The sequence below is a fragment of the Emydura macquarii genome, unplaced genomic scaffold, assembly GCF_026122565.2.
Source record: "Emydura macquarii macquarii isolate MOO-44397 ecotype Brisbane River unplaced genomic scaffold, CSIRO-AGI_Emac_v2 contig_2422, whole genome shotgun sequence".
Classification (NCBI taxonomy): domain Eukaryota; kingdom Metazoa; phylum Chordata; order Testudines; family Chelidae; genus Emydura; species Emydura macquarii.
Window position 1 is genome coordinate 16,599,837 of NW_027132559.1, and position 20,434 is coordinate 16,620,270.

General features: G+C 38.5%; 1 protein-coding gene across 6 annotated transcripts in view; it reads right to left on the reverse strand.

Annotated features, from left to right (window-relative positions):
- Positions 1 to 20,434, reverse strand: part of TAX1BP1 (Tax1 binding protein 1) — a 118,251-nt gene that overhangs the window by 34,538 nt on the left and 63,279 nt on the right. For 3 of the 6 annotated variants that reach the window (XM_067562008.1, XM_067562009.1, XM_067562010.1), the window contains 5 exons: positions 18,940 to 19,058; positions 17,958 to 18,083; positions 14,798 to 14,869; positions 9,023 to 9,197; positions 8,462 to 8,610 (listed from right to left, as the gene is read on the reverse strand). In XM_067562008.1, coding sequence (XP_067418109.1) covers positions 8,462 to 8,610; positions 9,023 to 9,197; positions 14,798 to 14,869; positions 17,958 to 18,083; positions 18,940 to 19,058 — 641 coding nt within the window. Of the gene's footprint in view, positions 1 to 7,715; positions 8,059 to 8,461; positions 8,611 to 9,022; positions 9,198 to 14,797; positions 14,870 to 17,957; positions 18,084 to 18,939; positions 19,059 to 20,434 lie in introns of those variants that run through there. The other 3 variants (XM_067562011.1, XM_067562012.1, XM_067562013.1) reach the window with 2 other exon arrangements.

Here is a 20,434-nt window from a genome sequence, read left to right on the forward strand (position 1 = left end):
GCCAGGGGCCGTGCCGACTTCTTGGGCCCCTTCGAGCCCTTCTGCGGTGCCGAAAGCGGGGCCGGTGGGGGGCGCTCCGCACCGACGACACACTCGGTGCCGACGGAGACCGGGACGGCTCAGAGGCTGGACGGAGCGCCGACTCCATAAGGATTGCCTTTAGCCTTGCGTCCCTCTCCTTTTGGGTGCGAGGCTTAAAGGACATGCAGATTCTGCACTTGTCTCGACGGTGTTCTTCTCCAAGGCACCGGAGACAGCGGTCATGCGGGTCACTGATAGGAAAGGCTTTGGTGCACAAGACACAGTTCTTAAAGCCAGTGGAGCCCGGCATGACTCCCATAGAAGGAACCCCGTCCGGGGTTCTAACTGAACGCTTAACTACAAACTAAACTAACTCTATAACAACTATTAGAACAACAAACTTTGAAAAACAGTCAAACAACTAGGGAATGAGCTACTTGCACGCAGCAAGAGGCGATAGTTCCAGCAACCGTCACAGGCGGAAAGAAGGAACTGGGGACCCGCGGAGCCAGCAGCGCCCTTTATACCGCGATATGAGCGCGGCACTCCAGGGGGCGCCTGAGCTGGCCATGCGGGGTTTGCTAGGGAAAAAAGTTCCGGGAATCTGTGCACGGGGCGCGCGCTCACCTACATTGGAATGCATATGAGCAATCACTCGAAGATAGAACAACTGTTAGAAGCAGCCCTAGATGTCTTCATGGTATCAGAAGCACTCGGAGCCTTGACAATACTCCTCTTGGGGCCTGAGGTCTCCAGTGACCAGGGCAGCTTTGAAAGAGATCTAACATTCCTTCTCCTCTTGTCAGTAACCCATGAACTTCGAGTGAAAGGCTCTTAGTACCGCTAGCCCAGGTACAAGTGCCTTGGCCTGAAGGCTTTCGGTGACCAGGATCTTGAAGTGAACAGTATCTTGAAGTGAACAAGGTAGCAGCCATCTTCTCCCTTGCAGCTTTCAGTATCCGAGATCCTAAAGTAGATAGGGTGTCAGAAGTCTTACCGCTTGAAGTTCTCAGTGGGTTAGATCTGGAGGTAGATGGGGCATTACATACAGAGAGGTTTTCAAAGCTCTGGTCTGAAGCCAATTTTAAGACTTGTTCCATCATGAGAAGCCTGAACTTTATCTCCCTATTTTATCTTACAAAATTTGCTTTTTAAATGAAGTATAGGTCTTACATTTTGAGGGACTATGGGTATACCCCAAACACTTCAGACACTGAGTGTCTGTCACTACACGGAATAGCTTTCTGGCAGGAAAGATAACATTTAAGCCTGGGGATCCCAACATACCCACAAATAAAAGTCCAAAATGACACCACAAATGGGGAAACAAGTAAAAGGGAACAGACAAGAACCCCAAAAGGAATGATCTACAACTGTATACTATGTAACAACATTAAGGCACTCAGTAAAAGTTGGCATGTTTGACAGCCTCAGGCTGAAGGCAACTGGGAAGGATCTGAAGGATGATTCAGCCGTACAGCCCTATATATCCTCAGTATGGGGATGTGAGAATGTGTAGGGTCATGTGTGGGTTGAATGGACACTGCTACCAAAAATCTCCAATCAAAGGCGCAGTGCCACATGCATACCTGAAGTGAAGCACCTCTGCTTGAGGATTTTACCCTCACAATCTAAGGCTACTTCCACAATCATTTTCATTTCAAACTACTACAGAATCAAACTGTCCTGTTTGAATCAAACTGTCCTGAATGTTTTGTGACAGTAAATTAAACAATACTGATCCTGTGCTGACTCCTGGGAGGGTGGGGGCAGTAACATCTATTCACCCTTTGAACTGTTGAGTATACTAGTCATTTGTGCTTTGCACGAAAGAACTGAAATAAATAAATGTGTTTCCTTCAAACCCCCCCTCCCCCCGCAACAGACATCCTGCCTCCCTCTGTGCTGTCAAGTCTGCATCCCTGCAATCAGCCAATCTGGGCTCCAATGCAGTTCTTCCTCATCCCCATCCTTGGCTAAACAGATCATCTTCTCTTTGCTGATTCCTGCTCTGAAGAAGCAGATGGGAAGTGGCAACAAGAAGATTGGCCAGTAGAGAAGGGTGTTTTGACTAGTTGAGGTGGAAAGGCCATTTTGGACACATTCCAGAAAAAAGCCCTGACACAATTTCCAGTGGCCACAAGTTCTCTCCCAGTACCCACATACCTAGTGCAACTAATAACATTCTTCAGGAGTCTTTAGGCAGTTACTTTGGGCACACTGTGAGCTGGGATTTCTGAAACCAGACTAACCAATTTTATCATTCGAAAACAAAAACAAAAATCCTCTTGTACCTTGCACTCTTCTTTATTCTACATGCCCCGAGGAATGATTTCCCTTCTTAGGATGTCAAACAATTATATTCTGGTCATTGTTACTTAGAAGCGTAGCACCTATTGTAGATCCTAAAGCAATTTATTTTTAAGGACTATGTCAAGAGCAGACTCTCTTGTATGTGCCAGACTAAGATGTGCCAAGACAACATCCTTTGATACCAAGAAACTGTTCCTCTGAAACTGGTCCTGATGTACTGTTCAACCCAATCTACATGTGAATTAGCAAACGAAACAAAGTTTTGTGGGAGTTAAGGTTGAAGCAGGACATGCTCTGTTCACCCAAAACCTTAAAAGAATGGAAATAAGACATTAAGGGGAAACAATGTGCATTTATTTCCCCTTCCATATTGCCTACAACGCTTCTGATAACACATCTCAACACTCCATAAAGCTTTTTTTCCATCTCCAACAGATACCAAAAAGCCACGCATACCCTATCTTCACCAAATTTGCATTCAAAGTGCAAATCCTTAACAATCATCTCATGTGTTTTTATATCAATTATATCAACAGATCAGCATATCTGACTGCCGCATATTCCACATACTTGAAAGGTTATTCCATCACAACATTGCAGAGGTCACTGCTAAAGTTTTGTATTACAGTGAAAGTCAGATGGAACTGCTAGTCCCTCTGTAGACCAGACAACTGGAGGAAAATGTCACACACTTTTTTCCACTCCTAGCGAGTTACAACTATTTATTAGATAGCAGTAAAGCAGTAAAAGAATCCTGGATTCTATCCCTGGCTCTGGGGGAGGAGTGTGATTTATGGTGGTTAGAACTAGGATAGTCCAAACTTATTTACTGTCTCTGAAAGACAGTGTGATGCAGTGAATAAAACTGGGGTTACGGGCCTGCAATGATCTTGAATAAGCTCTCTGCTAACTTATTAGAAAACAGAGATGGGTGCAGCAAGTGTTAACAGCTCTTCCCCGACTGTCTTTTAGATTGGGATTCATAGCGTAAGCCTTTACTAAGAGTAGTGAACTTTATGGGAATTTAAACTGCAATTAAAATCTCACCTTTTCTAACTCCTGGTCTCTTCTTCCCTGCTGAGGGAATTTTCCCTAGGCTAGAGGTATATGTGAGAGGGAAGAAGGTTGTGTCTCTGTCTTTCCCTCCCTCAAAGTGAGTGACAGCATTTGCACCACCTGCTGAATTTGTCATCAAATTCAAAGGGTTTGACTTAGTGCAAATATTCTCCATTATGACAAAATACTATAAGATGCTCTATAGCAGTGGTTCTTAACCTTTCCAAACTACTGTACCCCTGAAGCCTGAGTCCCACCCCCACGGGGCTGAGGCATGTAACTTAGTTTCATGGCGCCCCTGTGGCTCCAAGCAATTGCCTTTCTTGCCACCCCCAATACCAGCTCTGCACTTGCGACCCCTCTAAACCCCCAGGTTGAGAAACACTGCTCTATAGCCAAACACTACCTATGTATACCTGATATTCAAGGAATCTGCACAAGAGGTGCAATTATGTGGACAAATGACAGGGCCCAAAATGTTTTAGATGTCTATCAAAAGGATTACTTAAAAAAAAATCTAGTACAAACAATGTCAAAGGGGCTGATTTCTGAACTGTTATTTTCTCTGTTTCAATTCATTTTTCATCAAACCACCATGAAAAATTCAAAACTCAAATATTTTGTTTTCCATCACAGTAATATCTTTATAAAACAAAGGTTTAAAGCTCCTATTAAACTGATTTCTAAAACACACCATTAACTATGGTGACTGCATGATAAACTGAAATTATCCATTACAATTACTCAAAAAGAATTACTACTTCTCTGATATCTCCAACATTTTATAGATGGCAAAGTTAGAGAGCAGCAGTACACCCAAAACACTGTATTTGTATTCTTATGATATGAAATTTGTACCCTTGCAGATGCTATCTCAAGATCTTTTCTACCAGAAAATATTAGTTCTGGAAGAGTCTATGGAATATTTTGTGTAGTACTACTCTACCTACTCAAGTTAATGTTTCTTTTATAAGTATTTATACCCATTAATTACAATATCCTATTGGTTATTAAATTACCATGTTTCAGAAATATCTATTTACATAGAGGTTGTGTATTTTACACATAAAATTAGACATGGTAAATTTTTGCTGAAGGGCTTCTTTCATCAGTATTTTTAGATTTTATTCTTAACAAAGCAACCATTTTTTAAACTTGTCTTTTTGCTGACTTTCTTATTTCAAAGTATTCTCCATCTGAGAGGCTAACCCAGTTGCTAGAAAGTGAACTAGAACCTAGTACCTTTATCAAGGATTCACACAAGTTAGGGATCGTTCCCTAATGAGCATTTTAAGATTAGTGTCATCGTCTGGTTTTTTGTCTTCATTTGCCTCTAGGCTTCCACCATCCTGTTTCCCAGACATCAAAGCCTTTTAGTTTCATAGATGCACACAACTGTTATTGGCTTCTCCTTCCTGCCACTATTTGCACAGAGTAGATTTCTTTCATTGGTGCTACCCCATCTCATGGAAATCATGAGTCATTTCATCTCTTTAAATCTCACTTAAACTAAAGCAAAGAGGAGGATTTTATCACTGAGTCTCTCTAAAAAGAGTTTTGCAACTATTTATTTTCAAATAGTGAGAATTTGGATTGATTCACATGTATCTCGTCTCTCTTTCATTAGGAAACTGATTATGTTTTACCATTCGCAGTCTATTTTCATTTGACAGCGAGAAAATAGGAAGAAAATCAATTCTTATGGTATAAATTGCTATTTGATATGAAAAATAAAGAATCTTCTTGACACACTTACCTGAAGTTGGTTCCTATTTGAGCATATTAGGTTCCTTCCATCTCATTACAAAATCTAAGCTGTGTCAGCAAATGAGCACAAGACTCTAGCACTGTTTCTCTGGGATTTGCGAAAGGGCAAAACACATAGATCAGGAAGAACATTCTGCTAATTAAACTGCAGCAGATGACTAAAGAAGAGAAGGGCTTGTCATATATAATGTCTATGCCAAGAATGATCAGATTAAATATGCAAAATGTGAAGAAAAGGTGGGCAACAGCACAAAGATGATATTCTAGACCTTAAATAGGCTGCAAAAGTTCTGACAGTTTCCCTAATTATTCACAATAATGGACATAGGGTTCAAAAGGCAGGAGGAAGAAATACATTTTTCTCCATTATAGGTGCTGAGCACCAAGGCTAAAATCATGCCTGTCTGAACACTGATCAGTTTCTGCAAAGGTTAATAGCAATTAAATGTGGCAAAGTAGACTACATGAGAAACAGGTCACGATACTACCATACTTTCAAAGAGCACAATACTTTGTAGAAAAGTATGTCTGAAACATTTCTTAAAGTAGCAAGAGCATCTAGAAACTGAAATACAGTAAATAGACTGTTCAAAGTAAAGCATATAGGGTATGGTTTACTTCATAAACCAATTCACCAACACCATTTTTCCTTTTTACAAAAGAGTATCTGAGCTAACCATATAAAACAAAAACAAAGATTCCTACCATACCTTACAAGGTATGTTTAACCCTAAAATCCCCTCAAAGCCAACAAGTAGTGTTCACTTCTCTGTAACATTAACTCCTGACAGACTTTACAAACTCACTAAATCCAATACATTGCTTTTTTAGTATTTATCCAACAAGGGTCAAGTGAGATGTCTAATAAAAGTTTGTCATACTGATTCTCATAATAGTTGCAAGATGTACAGATAGATGATTTTAAGAGGTTGTGTATGTGTATTGAAAAGATGTTCTAAAATCTGTGTCCCAGTCCGGGTAGATAAACAGGTTATGCCAGACACAGGGATGTAGATTCACCTGTCTGCCTTGGTTCATATGTAGAGTAAGCATTGTAAGTCAACACAACTGAACCACTGTTTTGCATATGGAGTCAACATGAGGATGCCAAGGTAACTTGGAGCCAGCATACCAGGAAGGGAACCATGGGGCAGGGGCAGGATGTGTGTGTGTGTCATCCTGACTCTAAGGATGAAAACAATGAGCTTTGGGAAACACAAGGAGAAGAAAAAAAGATAGTCTGTTATCCATTCACTGAAGAAATGAAGAGCGGGAAGTGTTCATGAACTTTTGGATCCTAGTTGACTGAAAACCAACTAGCTTTGCAAAAGACTGAATCCTTGGAGGAAATCTACTTTACTACATAAAAACGGTAACTACTGAAAAAACCAGACCCAGGTTTGCGTTTTATGTTTTTGTTTAATATGCCTCAATCTGTTTCCATTAGCCTTACTCGCTATCTCTTAAATCTTAGCCTTTGATGATAATCTTTAATACCAAAGGATGCTTTCAGTAGGTTTACCATATTTCAGGTTCCCAAAAAGAGGATGATGCTGGGGAGGAGGTGCTGGTGGGGTGCTCACTGGAGATGGGGGGCAGTGTAGCTCCCTGTCATGGTAGCAGGGTGACTGGTGCAAGCCCAGGATGCCGCAACAGATGTCAATCAGCACCTCCCTGCAGAACCCCCTCCCCAGGGCTGGAAGCTGGGGCCTGGGTGGGCAGGATCCAGCAGTTCTGACTTGCAGGGGAATGGACCAATCAGCTGTGGATGCAGGGAAGGGACCAATTGGGTAGCGGACCAATCAGGGCTCTTTCTGAGCTGTAGCTTGTCTGCTCTGCAAAACCCCCAGACATTTCCTATTTGAAAAATTCACCCAAACAGAGAAAGGAAGCTCGAAAAAAGAAGCTATGTTTGGGAAAACCCTGATGTATGGTGGTGACCTTACTTTCAGAAGCACTCTGAGGCTGGGGCTCACCTACTGTTAACTTACAAGACAAAGTAAGGGGTGTGAGAGCCCTGAGATTGTTTGGTTGTCTGACTAGTGGTGTCAACAAGCCAATATTCAGTTAAGCACAAGAAAATCTTCCTCTTACTAGAGGCTGGAGGGTAACAAGGTGATTCTCAGTCCCAGGCACCCCAAGAAACAGAGACGACCTGAAACTTTTGAGGGTAGGGGGGCATGTGACCACCCTGTGTGTCATTCTGGCCCCTCTCTCACTCCCTCTGCATCTCCCATGCCCATTACAAGCCAGCACCACCATGCCCCTACTCCACTCACAGCTCCTTCCCCACTTACTTATCCCATCGCCTCCTCACTATTGGCCAGAGCGGGCTCTGGACACCTATTGCTGACATGTGTGACTGTGGGATAACTGCAGCTGTGGGTGAGTCTGTGGGACTCAGAAGGCTGCTCCATGCCCCCTCTGACAGAACTGCACTGCCAGCCCCCCCTCTCTTTCATACTCCAGGGACCTCCTAGTGGGGCTCAATAGGCACACTGGATGCTGGTGCCTCTCCCAGGCATGTCCCCCCTCAGCCACACCCAACCCAACTCCCACCCTGACAGAAATTCAACGCATCACCTCTACTGAGAAAGCATCACACTATAAAGCCCTGGAAAGTATATTAGCAAACAACACCACTTTTATTTTACCCTGTTTTAGATAGTGACTCTGCCACTTAAACTTTTAATAGCTAAAAATGGCCAAAATGGAAATTGTCTCAATGTTTAATATTTTCATTCTGCTTAAATATTTATTTTGTTCTGTATCTCTTGCAAATCTGCCTTCATAAATTTACACCTTGCAATGAACTATATGCTAAACATTTAATTCAGAAACACTGATAACACAATCCTTCATCTTTTGTTTTGTCTTCAGTTTCAATTAAGTTTTCACATACTGGTGAGAGAAATAAAAAATCTGTGTTCAAGGAAGGCTGTGTATGTAATGTTAAGGAACAGGAGTATGATTATATACTTAAACAGCAATATGATTTGAAATTAATTAATATTTAAAAAGAAAATAAGTTAACAGCAATCAGAGGCTATGACTCCAAAAGCAAAATAAACTGGCATTAGAATTCAAAAGATTTCTCTTAATTGAATTTTCATCAATTCGTGCACAAATATTTCACCTTAATTAGTGCTCATAAGGTATTTTTCAATAAAATTTCATTTCCAAATTTAAAGAATGCTTAAAAGCATCAGGATTTTTAAATGCTCACTATATCCAAAAAATTGTTAGTTCATGGATGCACATTAACAAATGAAGGGAAAAAATAAGAACAAGGAAACTGACTTACATTGCTATCCTCAGGGTCTTCCAGACCATCAGGCCGACTAAGGTTGCGAGCAGGCTGACTGCAGACTACGTTGTCTTCCAGTTCCCAAGAGGAAGTCCTTGCAGGTAGCCTTTGTATCTCCTCAGGATAAAAAGCACCATCCGCACCATCTGAAATAAAAATAAAGAACAGGCCTCTTATTTATTGTATAAAAGTTCTGTTCAATAAAATTAGTATACATGTTGTCATCTCAAAATATTATTAATTAAATCACAACTTCAAATGTTTTCAGTTTAGATTTAATAAAACTAGGAGCTCTCAACCAAAACCCAAAATCTGGTAAACAGAATGCACAACCAGAACAAAAGCTGGTGCAAGTACATCATTGTTCTTGTCCCCTCTTGAAAGTTTTCCTCTTAGTGACAAGAGTCAACAGACGCATTAATGAATCCAGCATTTCCAACAAACATATTATACGCCAGGATATCAATAGTCCAATCCTGTCTCTACATAAATAAAATGGCACTTTTATTTTTAAATTGTGAGACAAAAGAAAGCCGAGGAAAACAAAACTTTACCAACCTCTTGTTTCCTGGGTTGCATAAGGGTTTCCATACTGCAGTATTGGTAGTCTACTTGGAACTGCAGGAACCAGTCCACTTTCTTCTGAGTATGGATTGAGAAAATGTAAATCCTGCTGAGAAATCTGTCCCTTAGTTATTCTTGCAGCTTGATTTTCTGGACTCCTGCTAAGTTCCTAATTAATAGAAAGTTTAAAAATGTAATTAACATATGGAGTCAAATGATCAAATGTTTTTAATTCTGATTAAATAGTTATTTTATTTAAAAGCTTCAATTTAAAAAAAATTCTTCAATTATTTATCTGACAATTTTCAGATCAACATTTCATTACTTGACATAGTTGACAAAGTAACTCCAGATTTCTTACATTAATAAATATAACTTATAAGAAAATTTATTTTGAAGTTCCATCATCAATAGATTCAAATTCAATAAATAAGCCAAATCACCAATATTGTTCAAACAAATACCTACTTTCGCAAAGCAAATACAAAAAAATCGGTTACAAAACATGCAGATGATCTGCTACTTCCATCTGTTCTCGCCTTGCAACCGAGATGATATGCGTATGTGAACAATTCAAAAATAAAATACCCGTTTTATCTCAAAAATACTATTATTTAGGAATACACTTTTTATAGTGCATACAAAAATCAGGTATAGGCTTGATGCAATACCCTATACATCCATCAAAAGATAACTATTTTTAAAAGATTATTAGAGATATTGGGTTGGATACATTTGGGTAGCTCTGTTGAATTAAATGGAGCTACCCCGACCTATACCAGCTTGAGGTTCTATCTCACTGGCTTAAAATTTCTTGCTTTCAATAAGAGAAGAATTTTAAGATGGATAAGCCTTTATTCCACCCATTTCAAGCTAGAGAGAGGAAACAAAATAATATAACTGGAGGAAAAGTCAGAAGCTGTCCTAATTTTTTCTGTCCTAAAATTTGTAGGCTGTTTGTTTGTAAACCCCCAAAGAGCAATCAAAAGAAGTTCAAAGTGCAGTGTCTACTTTCTAAAAGTCTGAGACACTTTCTGAAAATGGAAATGTCCCATATGCTTATAGTTTTTTTCTGCAATATGGAAACATTTTTGCTAAAAACATGATGGCATTTAATACTGTAATTCCAGCATCACCTAAGATTAAAATAGAATGTACATCAAAGTGCTTGTAAAAGGTGCTATAAAATAGTTTTAGCCATAAGTTGGATTGCTAGGGTAAAGACTGATTAAAAATCAAAGGCTATATAAGTATGTAAATAAAACAGAAACTAAGTAATTTTATAGGTTTGAAGAGACTACAAATGAACATTTTTAGCATGCTATGTTTAGTGACATTTATAAACAAACACTGATAATGGAGTATAAATTGAAAAGCTGTTTACTGTACTATGCTTAACCTTTTAAATCATGATTCCACTCTAGCAGAGTACTTTGATTCTTTCTTGGAATTGTTCTGGTAAATTTATAGATATTTACATTACAAGCTTTTATAAGCTTCATACAATATTTTTACAGTTGCACTTTTCCTTGTGTGTTGTTTAAAATGATTCCCTCCAGCTAAAAATGATTCCCTCCAGATAAATAGTTGTATCAAAATCCTGACTTTTACTTAGCTTTTCTATGAATTAGAGAAATATGGTGCAGACGTATTTAAAAAAAAATAAATAGAAAAGAAAACCATCCATGTATTTGGCTATTCCTTTATATGAAAAACAGTATCAACAGAATTTTTTGGTTGCTTTTGAGAAAAAATAAGTTAAATATTCTCATTTTCCAACTAGTTTAATCTATGCTGAAATTACATGAAATCACCGATTATGAAATAAAACAGCTCTGCTGAATATCTCTCATGTACATCCTCTCTCTCTCCGCATTAACAATGCTTTGCAAAAATTATCATATTGTGATTAAGAATAAAAACTCCTATTAATAATGGCCATGGAAAACAAAAATACTTCCAGCATTAGAACATCATCTAATATTTCAGCATGGATTTCTTGAGTTTTAATCACACAGGTACTGACTTTGATCAGAAAGCAAGCTTTTGAAAGTGGCAGTTCATTTTCAAACACTTACTTAAAAATCTGGAAAGGCATTAGAAGGCATACAAATGTCCTTTCAGATAAGCTACAATTCTGAAGAGATCATTATCAAGGTCACTATTGTAACATCTGTCAATCTGTTTTCTTACTGGCTCCTTGTGTGTGAATCAGCATTGCGGTAATCATGAGGATTTGGTAGTGTATGCATGTGTCTGGTTATATCAGAAACAATTCTTACTGAGCAGCAGAAATAATAATTTATCAAACTATATCTGAATATGAACTATTCTTTTGAGATGTCAGACTAAACTTTGACACACACAATTATCTCAATTTCTAAGGAAAAGAGAAAGGATTCTGTTATAAATATATGGATGGCAGTTAATTCTAAAAAAATGTCCAACATATAAAAAGATTCTGCCTTACAGATTTCACTAGAGTAATCATATGCTGCATTTAAATTTTCCGGAATACTATTATAGCACAATACACTTATTTCTAAACGTATTATTTCCAAATCAAGTCAGAGGTTTCAATGTTTCACTATTTTTTTTTTTTTTGTTTGTGGGGGATTTTTTTTTAATAAATAAAAAAGTTAATCATAGAAATCTCACTATTAAATTATTTTTTATTATTTAAAAATAAGTTAATTCATTTTTACTGACTTTTAGAATTTACCTTTTCATGTTTTATAAGTGGACTTCTTTATATACTGATCCCCACTGTATCTCTTTAAAACAAATTAATCAAAGACTGGCTACAGTAGTCAGGAGGGAGTTTAACAAACAGGGACAGTAAAAAGAGGGAAGAGATGAGCTCTCAGCATAAAATTGAGATGTTGAGAACAAATAAAAAACCAAAGGACATGAAGAGAAGAAATTCTTGAATTGCCTATACACCAATGCTAAGAGCCTGGGTAACAAAAAAGAGGAACTGGAATTGTTCATTTATGAACATAAATTTGATCTAGTTGCTATTACTGAAAGCTAGTGGGATGATTCGCATGATGTTATGTTAAATAGTTTATAGCCACTGATTTTAGGCAGGATCAAGTGGACAAAAGGGGAGAGGGAGTAGCATTTTATGTCAAGAGGCATTACCTGTGAGTCACTGATAATAAAGAAGAAAATGATCTTAAATGGTTATGGTTCGATGTCCTAACAGTTAAAGCACAAGATAGGGCATTAATTGGTGTCTGCCACAGACCACCAAATCACAATAGGGGAACAGGATGACCACCTCTTTATGTACCTAACTATAATCTATAGACAAAAAAAATGCGGTCATGGGAGATGTCAATCTGAGTGACGTATCCGAGCGGTCTCATGCTCCCAGTACTATAAAATCCTTGGAATTTCTAAACATTATGGATGACGGTTTCCTAACTCAAAAAGTGCTGCAGCCAACAGGGGAGAATTCTTTATTAGACTTTGTCCTAACAGATAAAGAGGAACTGATCAGAGTACTAAAAATTAATGGTAGCTTAGGTACAAGATATCATGACTTGATCACATTCATAATTTGAAAGCAGAATAAAGTCCAGACTAGTAATATATATACACTTGGTGCTTTAAGAGGGCTAATTTCACAAAGCTAAAATCAACTGTAAGGCAAATGAGCTCAGAGGAAGAATTTAATCAGAAAAATGTGAATGATAATTGGGACTCTTAAGAACACCTTATACATCTCCAAAAAGCTACAATCCCACAACTGAGGAAGAAGGTTGTGCTGGTGGGGAAAAAAACAACCTGTTTTAGAGAGGAAGTGAAGGCAGCTATTAATAAATAAATAAATATAACAAATAGAAGAAAGGATAAGCCAATAGTAATGAATATAAATCAGAAGTTAGGAATTGTAGAAAATTGATAAGGGAAGCAATCGAACACAAGGGGAAATCTATGGCCAGAAGAGTTCAGGACAATAGGGAGTTTTTCAAATATTCAAAGAACTAAAAGAATCCTGACAATAGCATTGGTCCATTACTAGATGGAAGTGGTAGAATTATTGATAATAAGACAGAAAAGGCAAAAATGTTCAATAAACATTTCTGTTCAGTATGTGAGGGGAAAATAGATGATATAGTCTCATCACATGATGATAATACTCTTTCCATTCCAGTAGCATCTCTGGAGGACGTTAAAGAGATGCTACTAATATCAGACATTTTTAAATCATCAGGTCTAGATAGCTTGTATCCAAGCGTTTGAAAAGAGCTAGCTGAGGAACTCACTAGACCATTAATGCTGTTGTTCAGTAAGTCTTGGAGCACCAAGGAAGTTCCAGAAGATTGGGACAAAGATAATGTTGTGCCAATTTTTAAAAAAAGTAAAAACGGGATGACCCAGGTAATTATAGGCCTGTCAGCTTAACATTAATCCCAGGCAAAGTAACAGAGCAGCTGATATAGGACTCAAAACAATAAAGAATTAAAGGAGGGTAATGTAATTAATGCAAATCAACATGTGTTTATGGAAAATACATTATGTCAACCTAATTTGGTATCTCTTTTTTATGAGATCGCAAGTTTGGTTGATACAGGTGATGGTGTTGATGCAATATACTTAGACTTTGGTAAAGCATTTGACTTGGTAGTGCACAACATTTTGATTAAAAAACTAGAATATAAAATTAACATAGCACTAAATCATTAAATGGATTAAAAGCTGGCTAACTGATAGGTTTCAAAATGTAACTGTAAACAGGGAATCAAGTGGGTGTGTTTCCAGAGGGGTCCCTCAGGGATCGGTTCTTGGCCCTACGCTATTCAACATTTTTAATCAATGACCTAGAATAAAACAAAACTTATTATTGACAAAGTTTGCAGATGACACAAAAATTAGGGAAGTGGTAAATAATGATAGGTCGCTCATTCAGAGCAATTTGGATCACCTGGTAAACTGGACGCAAGCAAACAATATGCATTTTAAAATAGCTAAAGGTACACATCTAGAACAAAGAACGTAAGCCATATTTACAGAATGGGGGACTCTATCCTGAAAATTAGTAGTTCTGAAAAAGATTTAGGGGTCGTGGTGGATAATGAACTCCCAATGTGACTCTGTGGCCAAAAGAGGTAACGCAATCCTGGGATGCATAGCCAGGAGAGTCTTGAGTAAAAGTAGAGAGGTTATTTTATCTCTATATTTGGCACTGGTATGACCACTACTGGAATACTGTGTCCAGTTCCGGTGCCCACAATTCAAGAAGGATGGTTGATAAATTGGAGAGGGTTTAGAGAAGAGCCATGAGAATGATTAAAGGATTAGAAAAAGTGCCTTACAGCCATAGATTTCAGGAGTTCAATCTATTTAGTTTAACAAAGAGAAGATTATGGTGTGACTTAATTACAGTCTATAATTATCTACATGGCAAACAAATATTTAATAGTGGTCTCTTCAATCTAGTGGAGAAAGGTATAACATGAACCAAAGACTAGAAGCTGAAGCTAGACACATTCAGACTGGAAATAAGGCAAAAAATGTTAACAGTGATGATAATTAACCATTGGAATAATTTTCCAAGGGTCCTGGTTGATACTTCATGACAAATTTTTAAATCAAGACTGAATTTTGTTCTAAAAGATATGCCCTAGGAATTATTTTTGGGAAGTTCAATGTTTGTGCTATTACAGTAGGTCAGACTAGAGGATAAGAACAGTCCCTTCTGGCCTTGGAATCTATGAAGCACCAGAGCTCACTAAACATAACATCTGACGCTTACAGTACCTTCTCACTGGTGAAGACCTCCAAATGTGATATCAGCTCTTTTATTTCTCTCTCTTTTTCTGCCAGATGAACCTATATGAAAAGAAGTTTGCATCATTTAGATTAGGGAATGTACATCATTTTCCCATTTATTATGCTGTAAATACACAAAACACTCAGCAATGTAAAATAATTTCTGTCTGAAAACATTTTACCTACGACAGTTACATGCAACATCCTTACTACAACTGATTTACGTTAGCAAAAAATATTTTTCTCTATTTCTGTTTGGTTGTTTACTGTATGCATTTTATAGCACTTTGTTTTTAGTTGGTGTCATGGAGACTAGTAGCAGCAGGCTCTTAGAACAATGATTTTTCCTTACTCAGACACAGGGCTAGGGAACAATGGGAAAGAGCAAGAGTAATAGTAGTGATGAGGGGTACCTCTCTCCCAGGGAAGAGTTTAGAAGTGGAAGGTCTTGCCCTCAATACTGATCCTGATGAGGCTTGCCAATAGGCTTGCATTTACATGGATGAGGGGCCAACTACTTAAATGGTATTGTTCTCAGGCCTTTCCACACACCTGCTCAAAAATCCCACATGAGCATCAACAAGGGAACTGAAAACCCCTCATTTTTTTCCTCTAAAAGAATTATTAAATGTGTGTGTGGTTCCACAACATTCTACTTTATGCCTCTTCCTATTCAACGTGTAGACATGGTCACGGGGGAGAAAAGGGAGAGAAAAAAGGTACTTGGGCTCCTATGCCATAAATATGAGGACAACATGAAACTCTGTCACACTTTTATATGACCTATATGGCACCATATCTGTTTTTCCAGTGCTTGACTGAGATTGGAAATAGATGAGAGCAAGATGTTTGGGACTCTATCCAGGTAAGACTAAGGTGATGTTAGTGAGTGGAAAAACTATATTTAGGGTACACCAGAAGTGGTCCTCCTATACCGGTTATCAAAAGGATTTTCCCATTCATTAGCCCAATTCACGTTTTAGGGGTGCTCTTGGAACCCCAAATGTTCCTGGAATCTCAAGTGTTGCTAGTAGCCAGGAGTATCCCTTTTCATCTGTATCTGTTTAGATGTTTGGGTTTTGAGCAGAGGGAGTTGGTTTGTTTGCTTGTCTTTTTGCTAATGCAGACTTCACTATAGTAATTCATATCTTTTAGATTGGTTTAATGCAATAATCTCTACATAGTATTACTCCTGAAGACCCTTCAAAAGCTGCATCGGACAACATGGCTGTCAGCCTATTTGGGGAAACAGATACAGGGAATAACACAGTTCTTCCAGAAGCTGCATTGGCTTTTTACTTGCTTCCATAATATGAAATTTAAAAAATTGGCATTGATCTATAATGGCGTATATGACTTGGATCCTGGATACCTAGAAGGCTGTCTCCCCCCACGCACTACTGTCATTTGGGCTCATCTGAGCACTACTGTCAAGTAGGCACTTGAGCCAACAATCTGACTTAAATATCTGTCAGTGACCAAGTGTTCTCAGGGAAGAGCTCTCAATTCTGGAACTCATTCCACCAGTCGGTTCAACAGAGTGAGAACTGCTGACCTTCAGAACATGATTCAAGGCCCATTTTTAATTACATACATTTTCCTAAGGAAGAACAGAATTTCATATGGGGATTATTTGCTTTGTTGTTTGGCAATGATCTTTTATTTTTGTTGTATAGGAGCAAAAACTGTATGTTTTTATTAGATGATATATGGCAAGTGATCCCCAAACATGTTAAAGATGATGCAGTTTATAAATAAAAAAATAAACCAAGTAAGAAATTAACTGACTTTCTGAAAAGTTTCCAACACCAATTAACACAGAAATAATTAAACACCAAGAGGTACGCCCTCAATACATTTTATAATAGGGGAATAATAGCCCTTATGATGGTGAAATGCAAGGAATCAGAAATCATTGACCGTGCGATTTATGCACTATTCTCTGACTTACTTTAGCACTGTTCCACATTTTGTAGAAGATAAAGTTTCTAAATAACTGTTGATGTCTCTAAGAGAGCTTTCTCTTATGAGGTAATCAGTTCAGGGTCTGTCTACACTGACGGCGGCAAAGTCACCGCTATCACATCGACCTACCTGGATCGATTGAGCAGTCAGTAAAGACCCACTCAATTGATCCAGAAGTTGATGCTGGAAAAACATCCCCTTAAGTGGTGTAGCACTGCGTCGACGGAGTGCAGTGAACATGCCGCGCAGAAGGGAAGCACAGCAGTCGATGTGTATTCTGAGTAGCTTGTGTAACTCCCGTTGACTGCCGCCAAATCGCCAGGTAAGTGTAGGCCAGGGCTCAGTCAATTAGATTTAACCCATATTTAGAAGAAATGGCACAGAGAAGGATGGGTTTGTGCTTTTCTGCCTGTAAGCCAATTATACTAATTCAGCATATCAGATTGAAAACATGCCTGACAACTTGCTTTTTGGAAATATTTTATTTCTGCGTCTTTCCGTCTGTTTATCCAAATAATTGGTTTAAAATAAAGTATTGCTAATACGTAATTTGCAATGCCACCTATAAGCTATGAAATTTCTAAAGGGCAAAGGCTGCCAGTTTTGCCTTCCTGTCTGCTGGATTCATGTTCTGGGGAGATATCTATTAAGGTTTCACTTGAGATCCCCTAAATGAAGGTAATTCATTGATGACCCAAGAACAAATGAGTCAACTTGGGTCTGCCATAAATTTAACAGGACAAATAAGATGTCTTGTCCATGCATCATTGCACTCCAAATACAACAGTGCAAAGCTATATGTAAATGTTCAACACATATTTCATGCCTACTAATATTATTATGAACAGCAGGGCTGTTAGAACTGATTACTACTTCTCATCTTATAGTATAAACAAGATTAAAGTAATAGTTTTAATATCTATCTAAATCCACTGTATTAAATAAAGTTTCAGGAGCTCTCTTTCCATAATACATTTAGAAGATCTGTTTCATCTTCTCCTGTGTATAAATATTTAAATATTAAATGAGGTTATTACTCTGAAGTGCAAACTATATTTTCCATTTCTATGCTTTCCTCCATTAACATTATTTTTGTTATTAGAATTATTATAAATAACTCAACTGCTAGAGCACAGGATACCTATCGAACATCACATTAACAAACAAGAGCCAGTAAACTTACTTTATACTGATCATCCATTGCTACTAGCTGGAGTTTTGCACTCTCACTAATTTTTACTTGTTCTTTCCACTTCAGCTCCAATTTGGCCAGTTCATCAGCATAAATACTGCATTTCATCTTCTCATCCTAAAGGAGTATAATGGAAGTCATGACAAATCACTTAAAATTTTACAAATTATGGAATTTAGTTTTTTAAAATCATCTGACCATGCAACTCAGTGTTTCCCAGAATTAGACAACTGCCAGGTGGCTTCCCTATGGATTACAACCCAGCAGACCCCTATCTATGTGGTAAGGCGTTGAAGACGACAAGAATACTGGGAATTATAGCAATGAGGTCCAATATACTTTTCCTCCTTGAGCCTTCAACAAGCTGCTATTCTTCTCTCCCCTTATCTGTTCTAGCTTCTCAAACAGTTTTACTCCTGCTCTTCAAAACATGCTGCCACTCTGCAAGGTGTCTCACATCCACTTTAACAAAAAAGCCCATTCCAGCAAACACCCAGAGCACCTTTCATCCAGAAGGCCAATGGGAAAGTTTCTTTTAAAGTATCCCATGTAACTCAAATGACCAATACAAGTCAGTGATGAACCAGCACGAATGCGATCCCCCCACCACAAGAAGTAATGAATGAAATTGCCTTCCATGTGTCACACCATGGAAAATGAACATATTAGCATAATATATTTGTAAAAACAAGCAATATAGGGTGATAAGCTTAATGGAAAAAAGTGAATGCACTTTATCTAAATAGTTGCCTCTGAAGATTTCTTTGCAAAGAGTACCCAACCCAATGAGGTCTTAAAAATTCTACTATAAAGATACCTGCTTACGTTAGTTTCTATTATGATCATTTTTGTGTTCTATGAATGAGCGTTAAAGGAACAAACAGTTCAATAACTGAAGAGTATTTCAATGTTTTTGAGATTTATTCCCTGTAGCTATTTTCTATTCAACTTTCCAAAGCAGCCCTTTACTTACTGATAACATTTGCTTGCATTTCTTATACTTCTCTGTTTTCTCAGCAATTTCTTTATTCATTTCACGTGCTTGCTCCTTTACCACGAACTCTGAAACTTTATCAGGTGAAATGGAGCTAACTGCAAATATCGGGAGGGAAAAAAAAGAATATTGATTCTTGATTTTTTAAATTAAATGCAGTGCAAAAGGGATGAGTGACAGGTGGACAACAGTTCAAATGCTGCCAATGATCACATACTAACATGCGTCCTGGAGACAACATGCACATTAGGGATGTAAAAGCTTAACCATTTAAACGGTAATCAGCTGTTTCAATGTTTTAAATAGCTGATTACCGTTTAAACTGGTTGGGGGGGGAGGAGGGGGCTTGGTTCCCCCTGAGGAGAGCAGCTGGGCAGCTCTTGCTCACAGGGAGGCATGGAGCCCAGTGGGGAGGAGGGGGGCAAAGGGAGCCACAAGCTGGGCTCAGCTCCCTGCGAATGGTGGGGAGGCAGGGAGCCCAGCTCGGGGAGGGGGGGGGGAACGGGGGGGAGAGGAGTAGCCACAGCTGGGCTCAGCTCTGCGCAAGCAAGAGCAGCTGGGCAGCTCTTGCTTACAGGGAGGTGCAGAGCCCAGAATGGGGGGGAGGGGGTGCGCTGAGGATGAGGGGGCAAAGAGGAGAGAAGGGGAGCCGCAGCTGGGCTCAGCTCCACTCCCCACAAGTGACAGCTGCCCAGCACTGGCTCTGCAGCCACAGCTAGGCAACTCTCATTTGGCAGTGAGAAGCCGAGCCCAGCACGGCTACCCCCCAGCATTTAACCATTTAAACATTCTATTTTTAACACGTTTAAACTGATTTTTAATTAAACTAAGTTTTACATCCCTAATGCACATAACTCAATCTCTGCCAGCCACAGCCATATTTAAGATGAGGGCAGCTGCATTTTGCTCCATTTTATGCATGTGGAATATGCGATCAGGCTCTTGCCAATGAGGCCCTCAGCTGGGCAAAGACTGGATACCCATGCTGAATAGAAAATATTCCACAGCACATAAGTGTTTGGAGGGTTGAACACCTCTTTGAGAAATGAAACCATTTATAAATTTAATTCTCAGAGTACAATATTATTGGTACATATATTTTACCCTTTTGAAAAAATATTTAATGCTCTAAATGACACAAAATTGCAATCATTCACTTTGTCTCTAGTATGTGTTATGACATAGTACATGTTCTTCTCTTTATGCTTAGAAGGCTAGTTTTGTGGGAAGCTTAATAATTCATGAAAATTACAACCCAGTCAAGTGTTTTCTAGCAAATCATTACTGTTCATAAATTATTAGGATACATATTCTGTTCTTTTCTGCAGATCACTGAACACTTTACCAGCGTTGATTTTGCAATAAAATATATTAAACTGTAACTATGCCGTGGCTGAAGAACTGTCATGCTACTGTACAAATTTTGAGATTTCTTTTTACTGAAATTCTGTTTTTTAGCTAAAGAAATAATTGA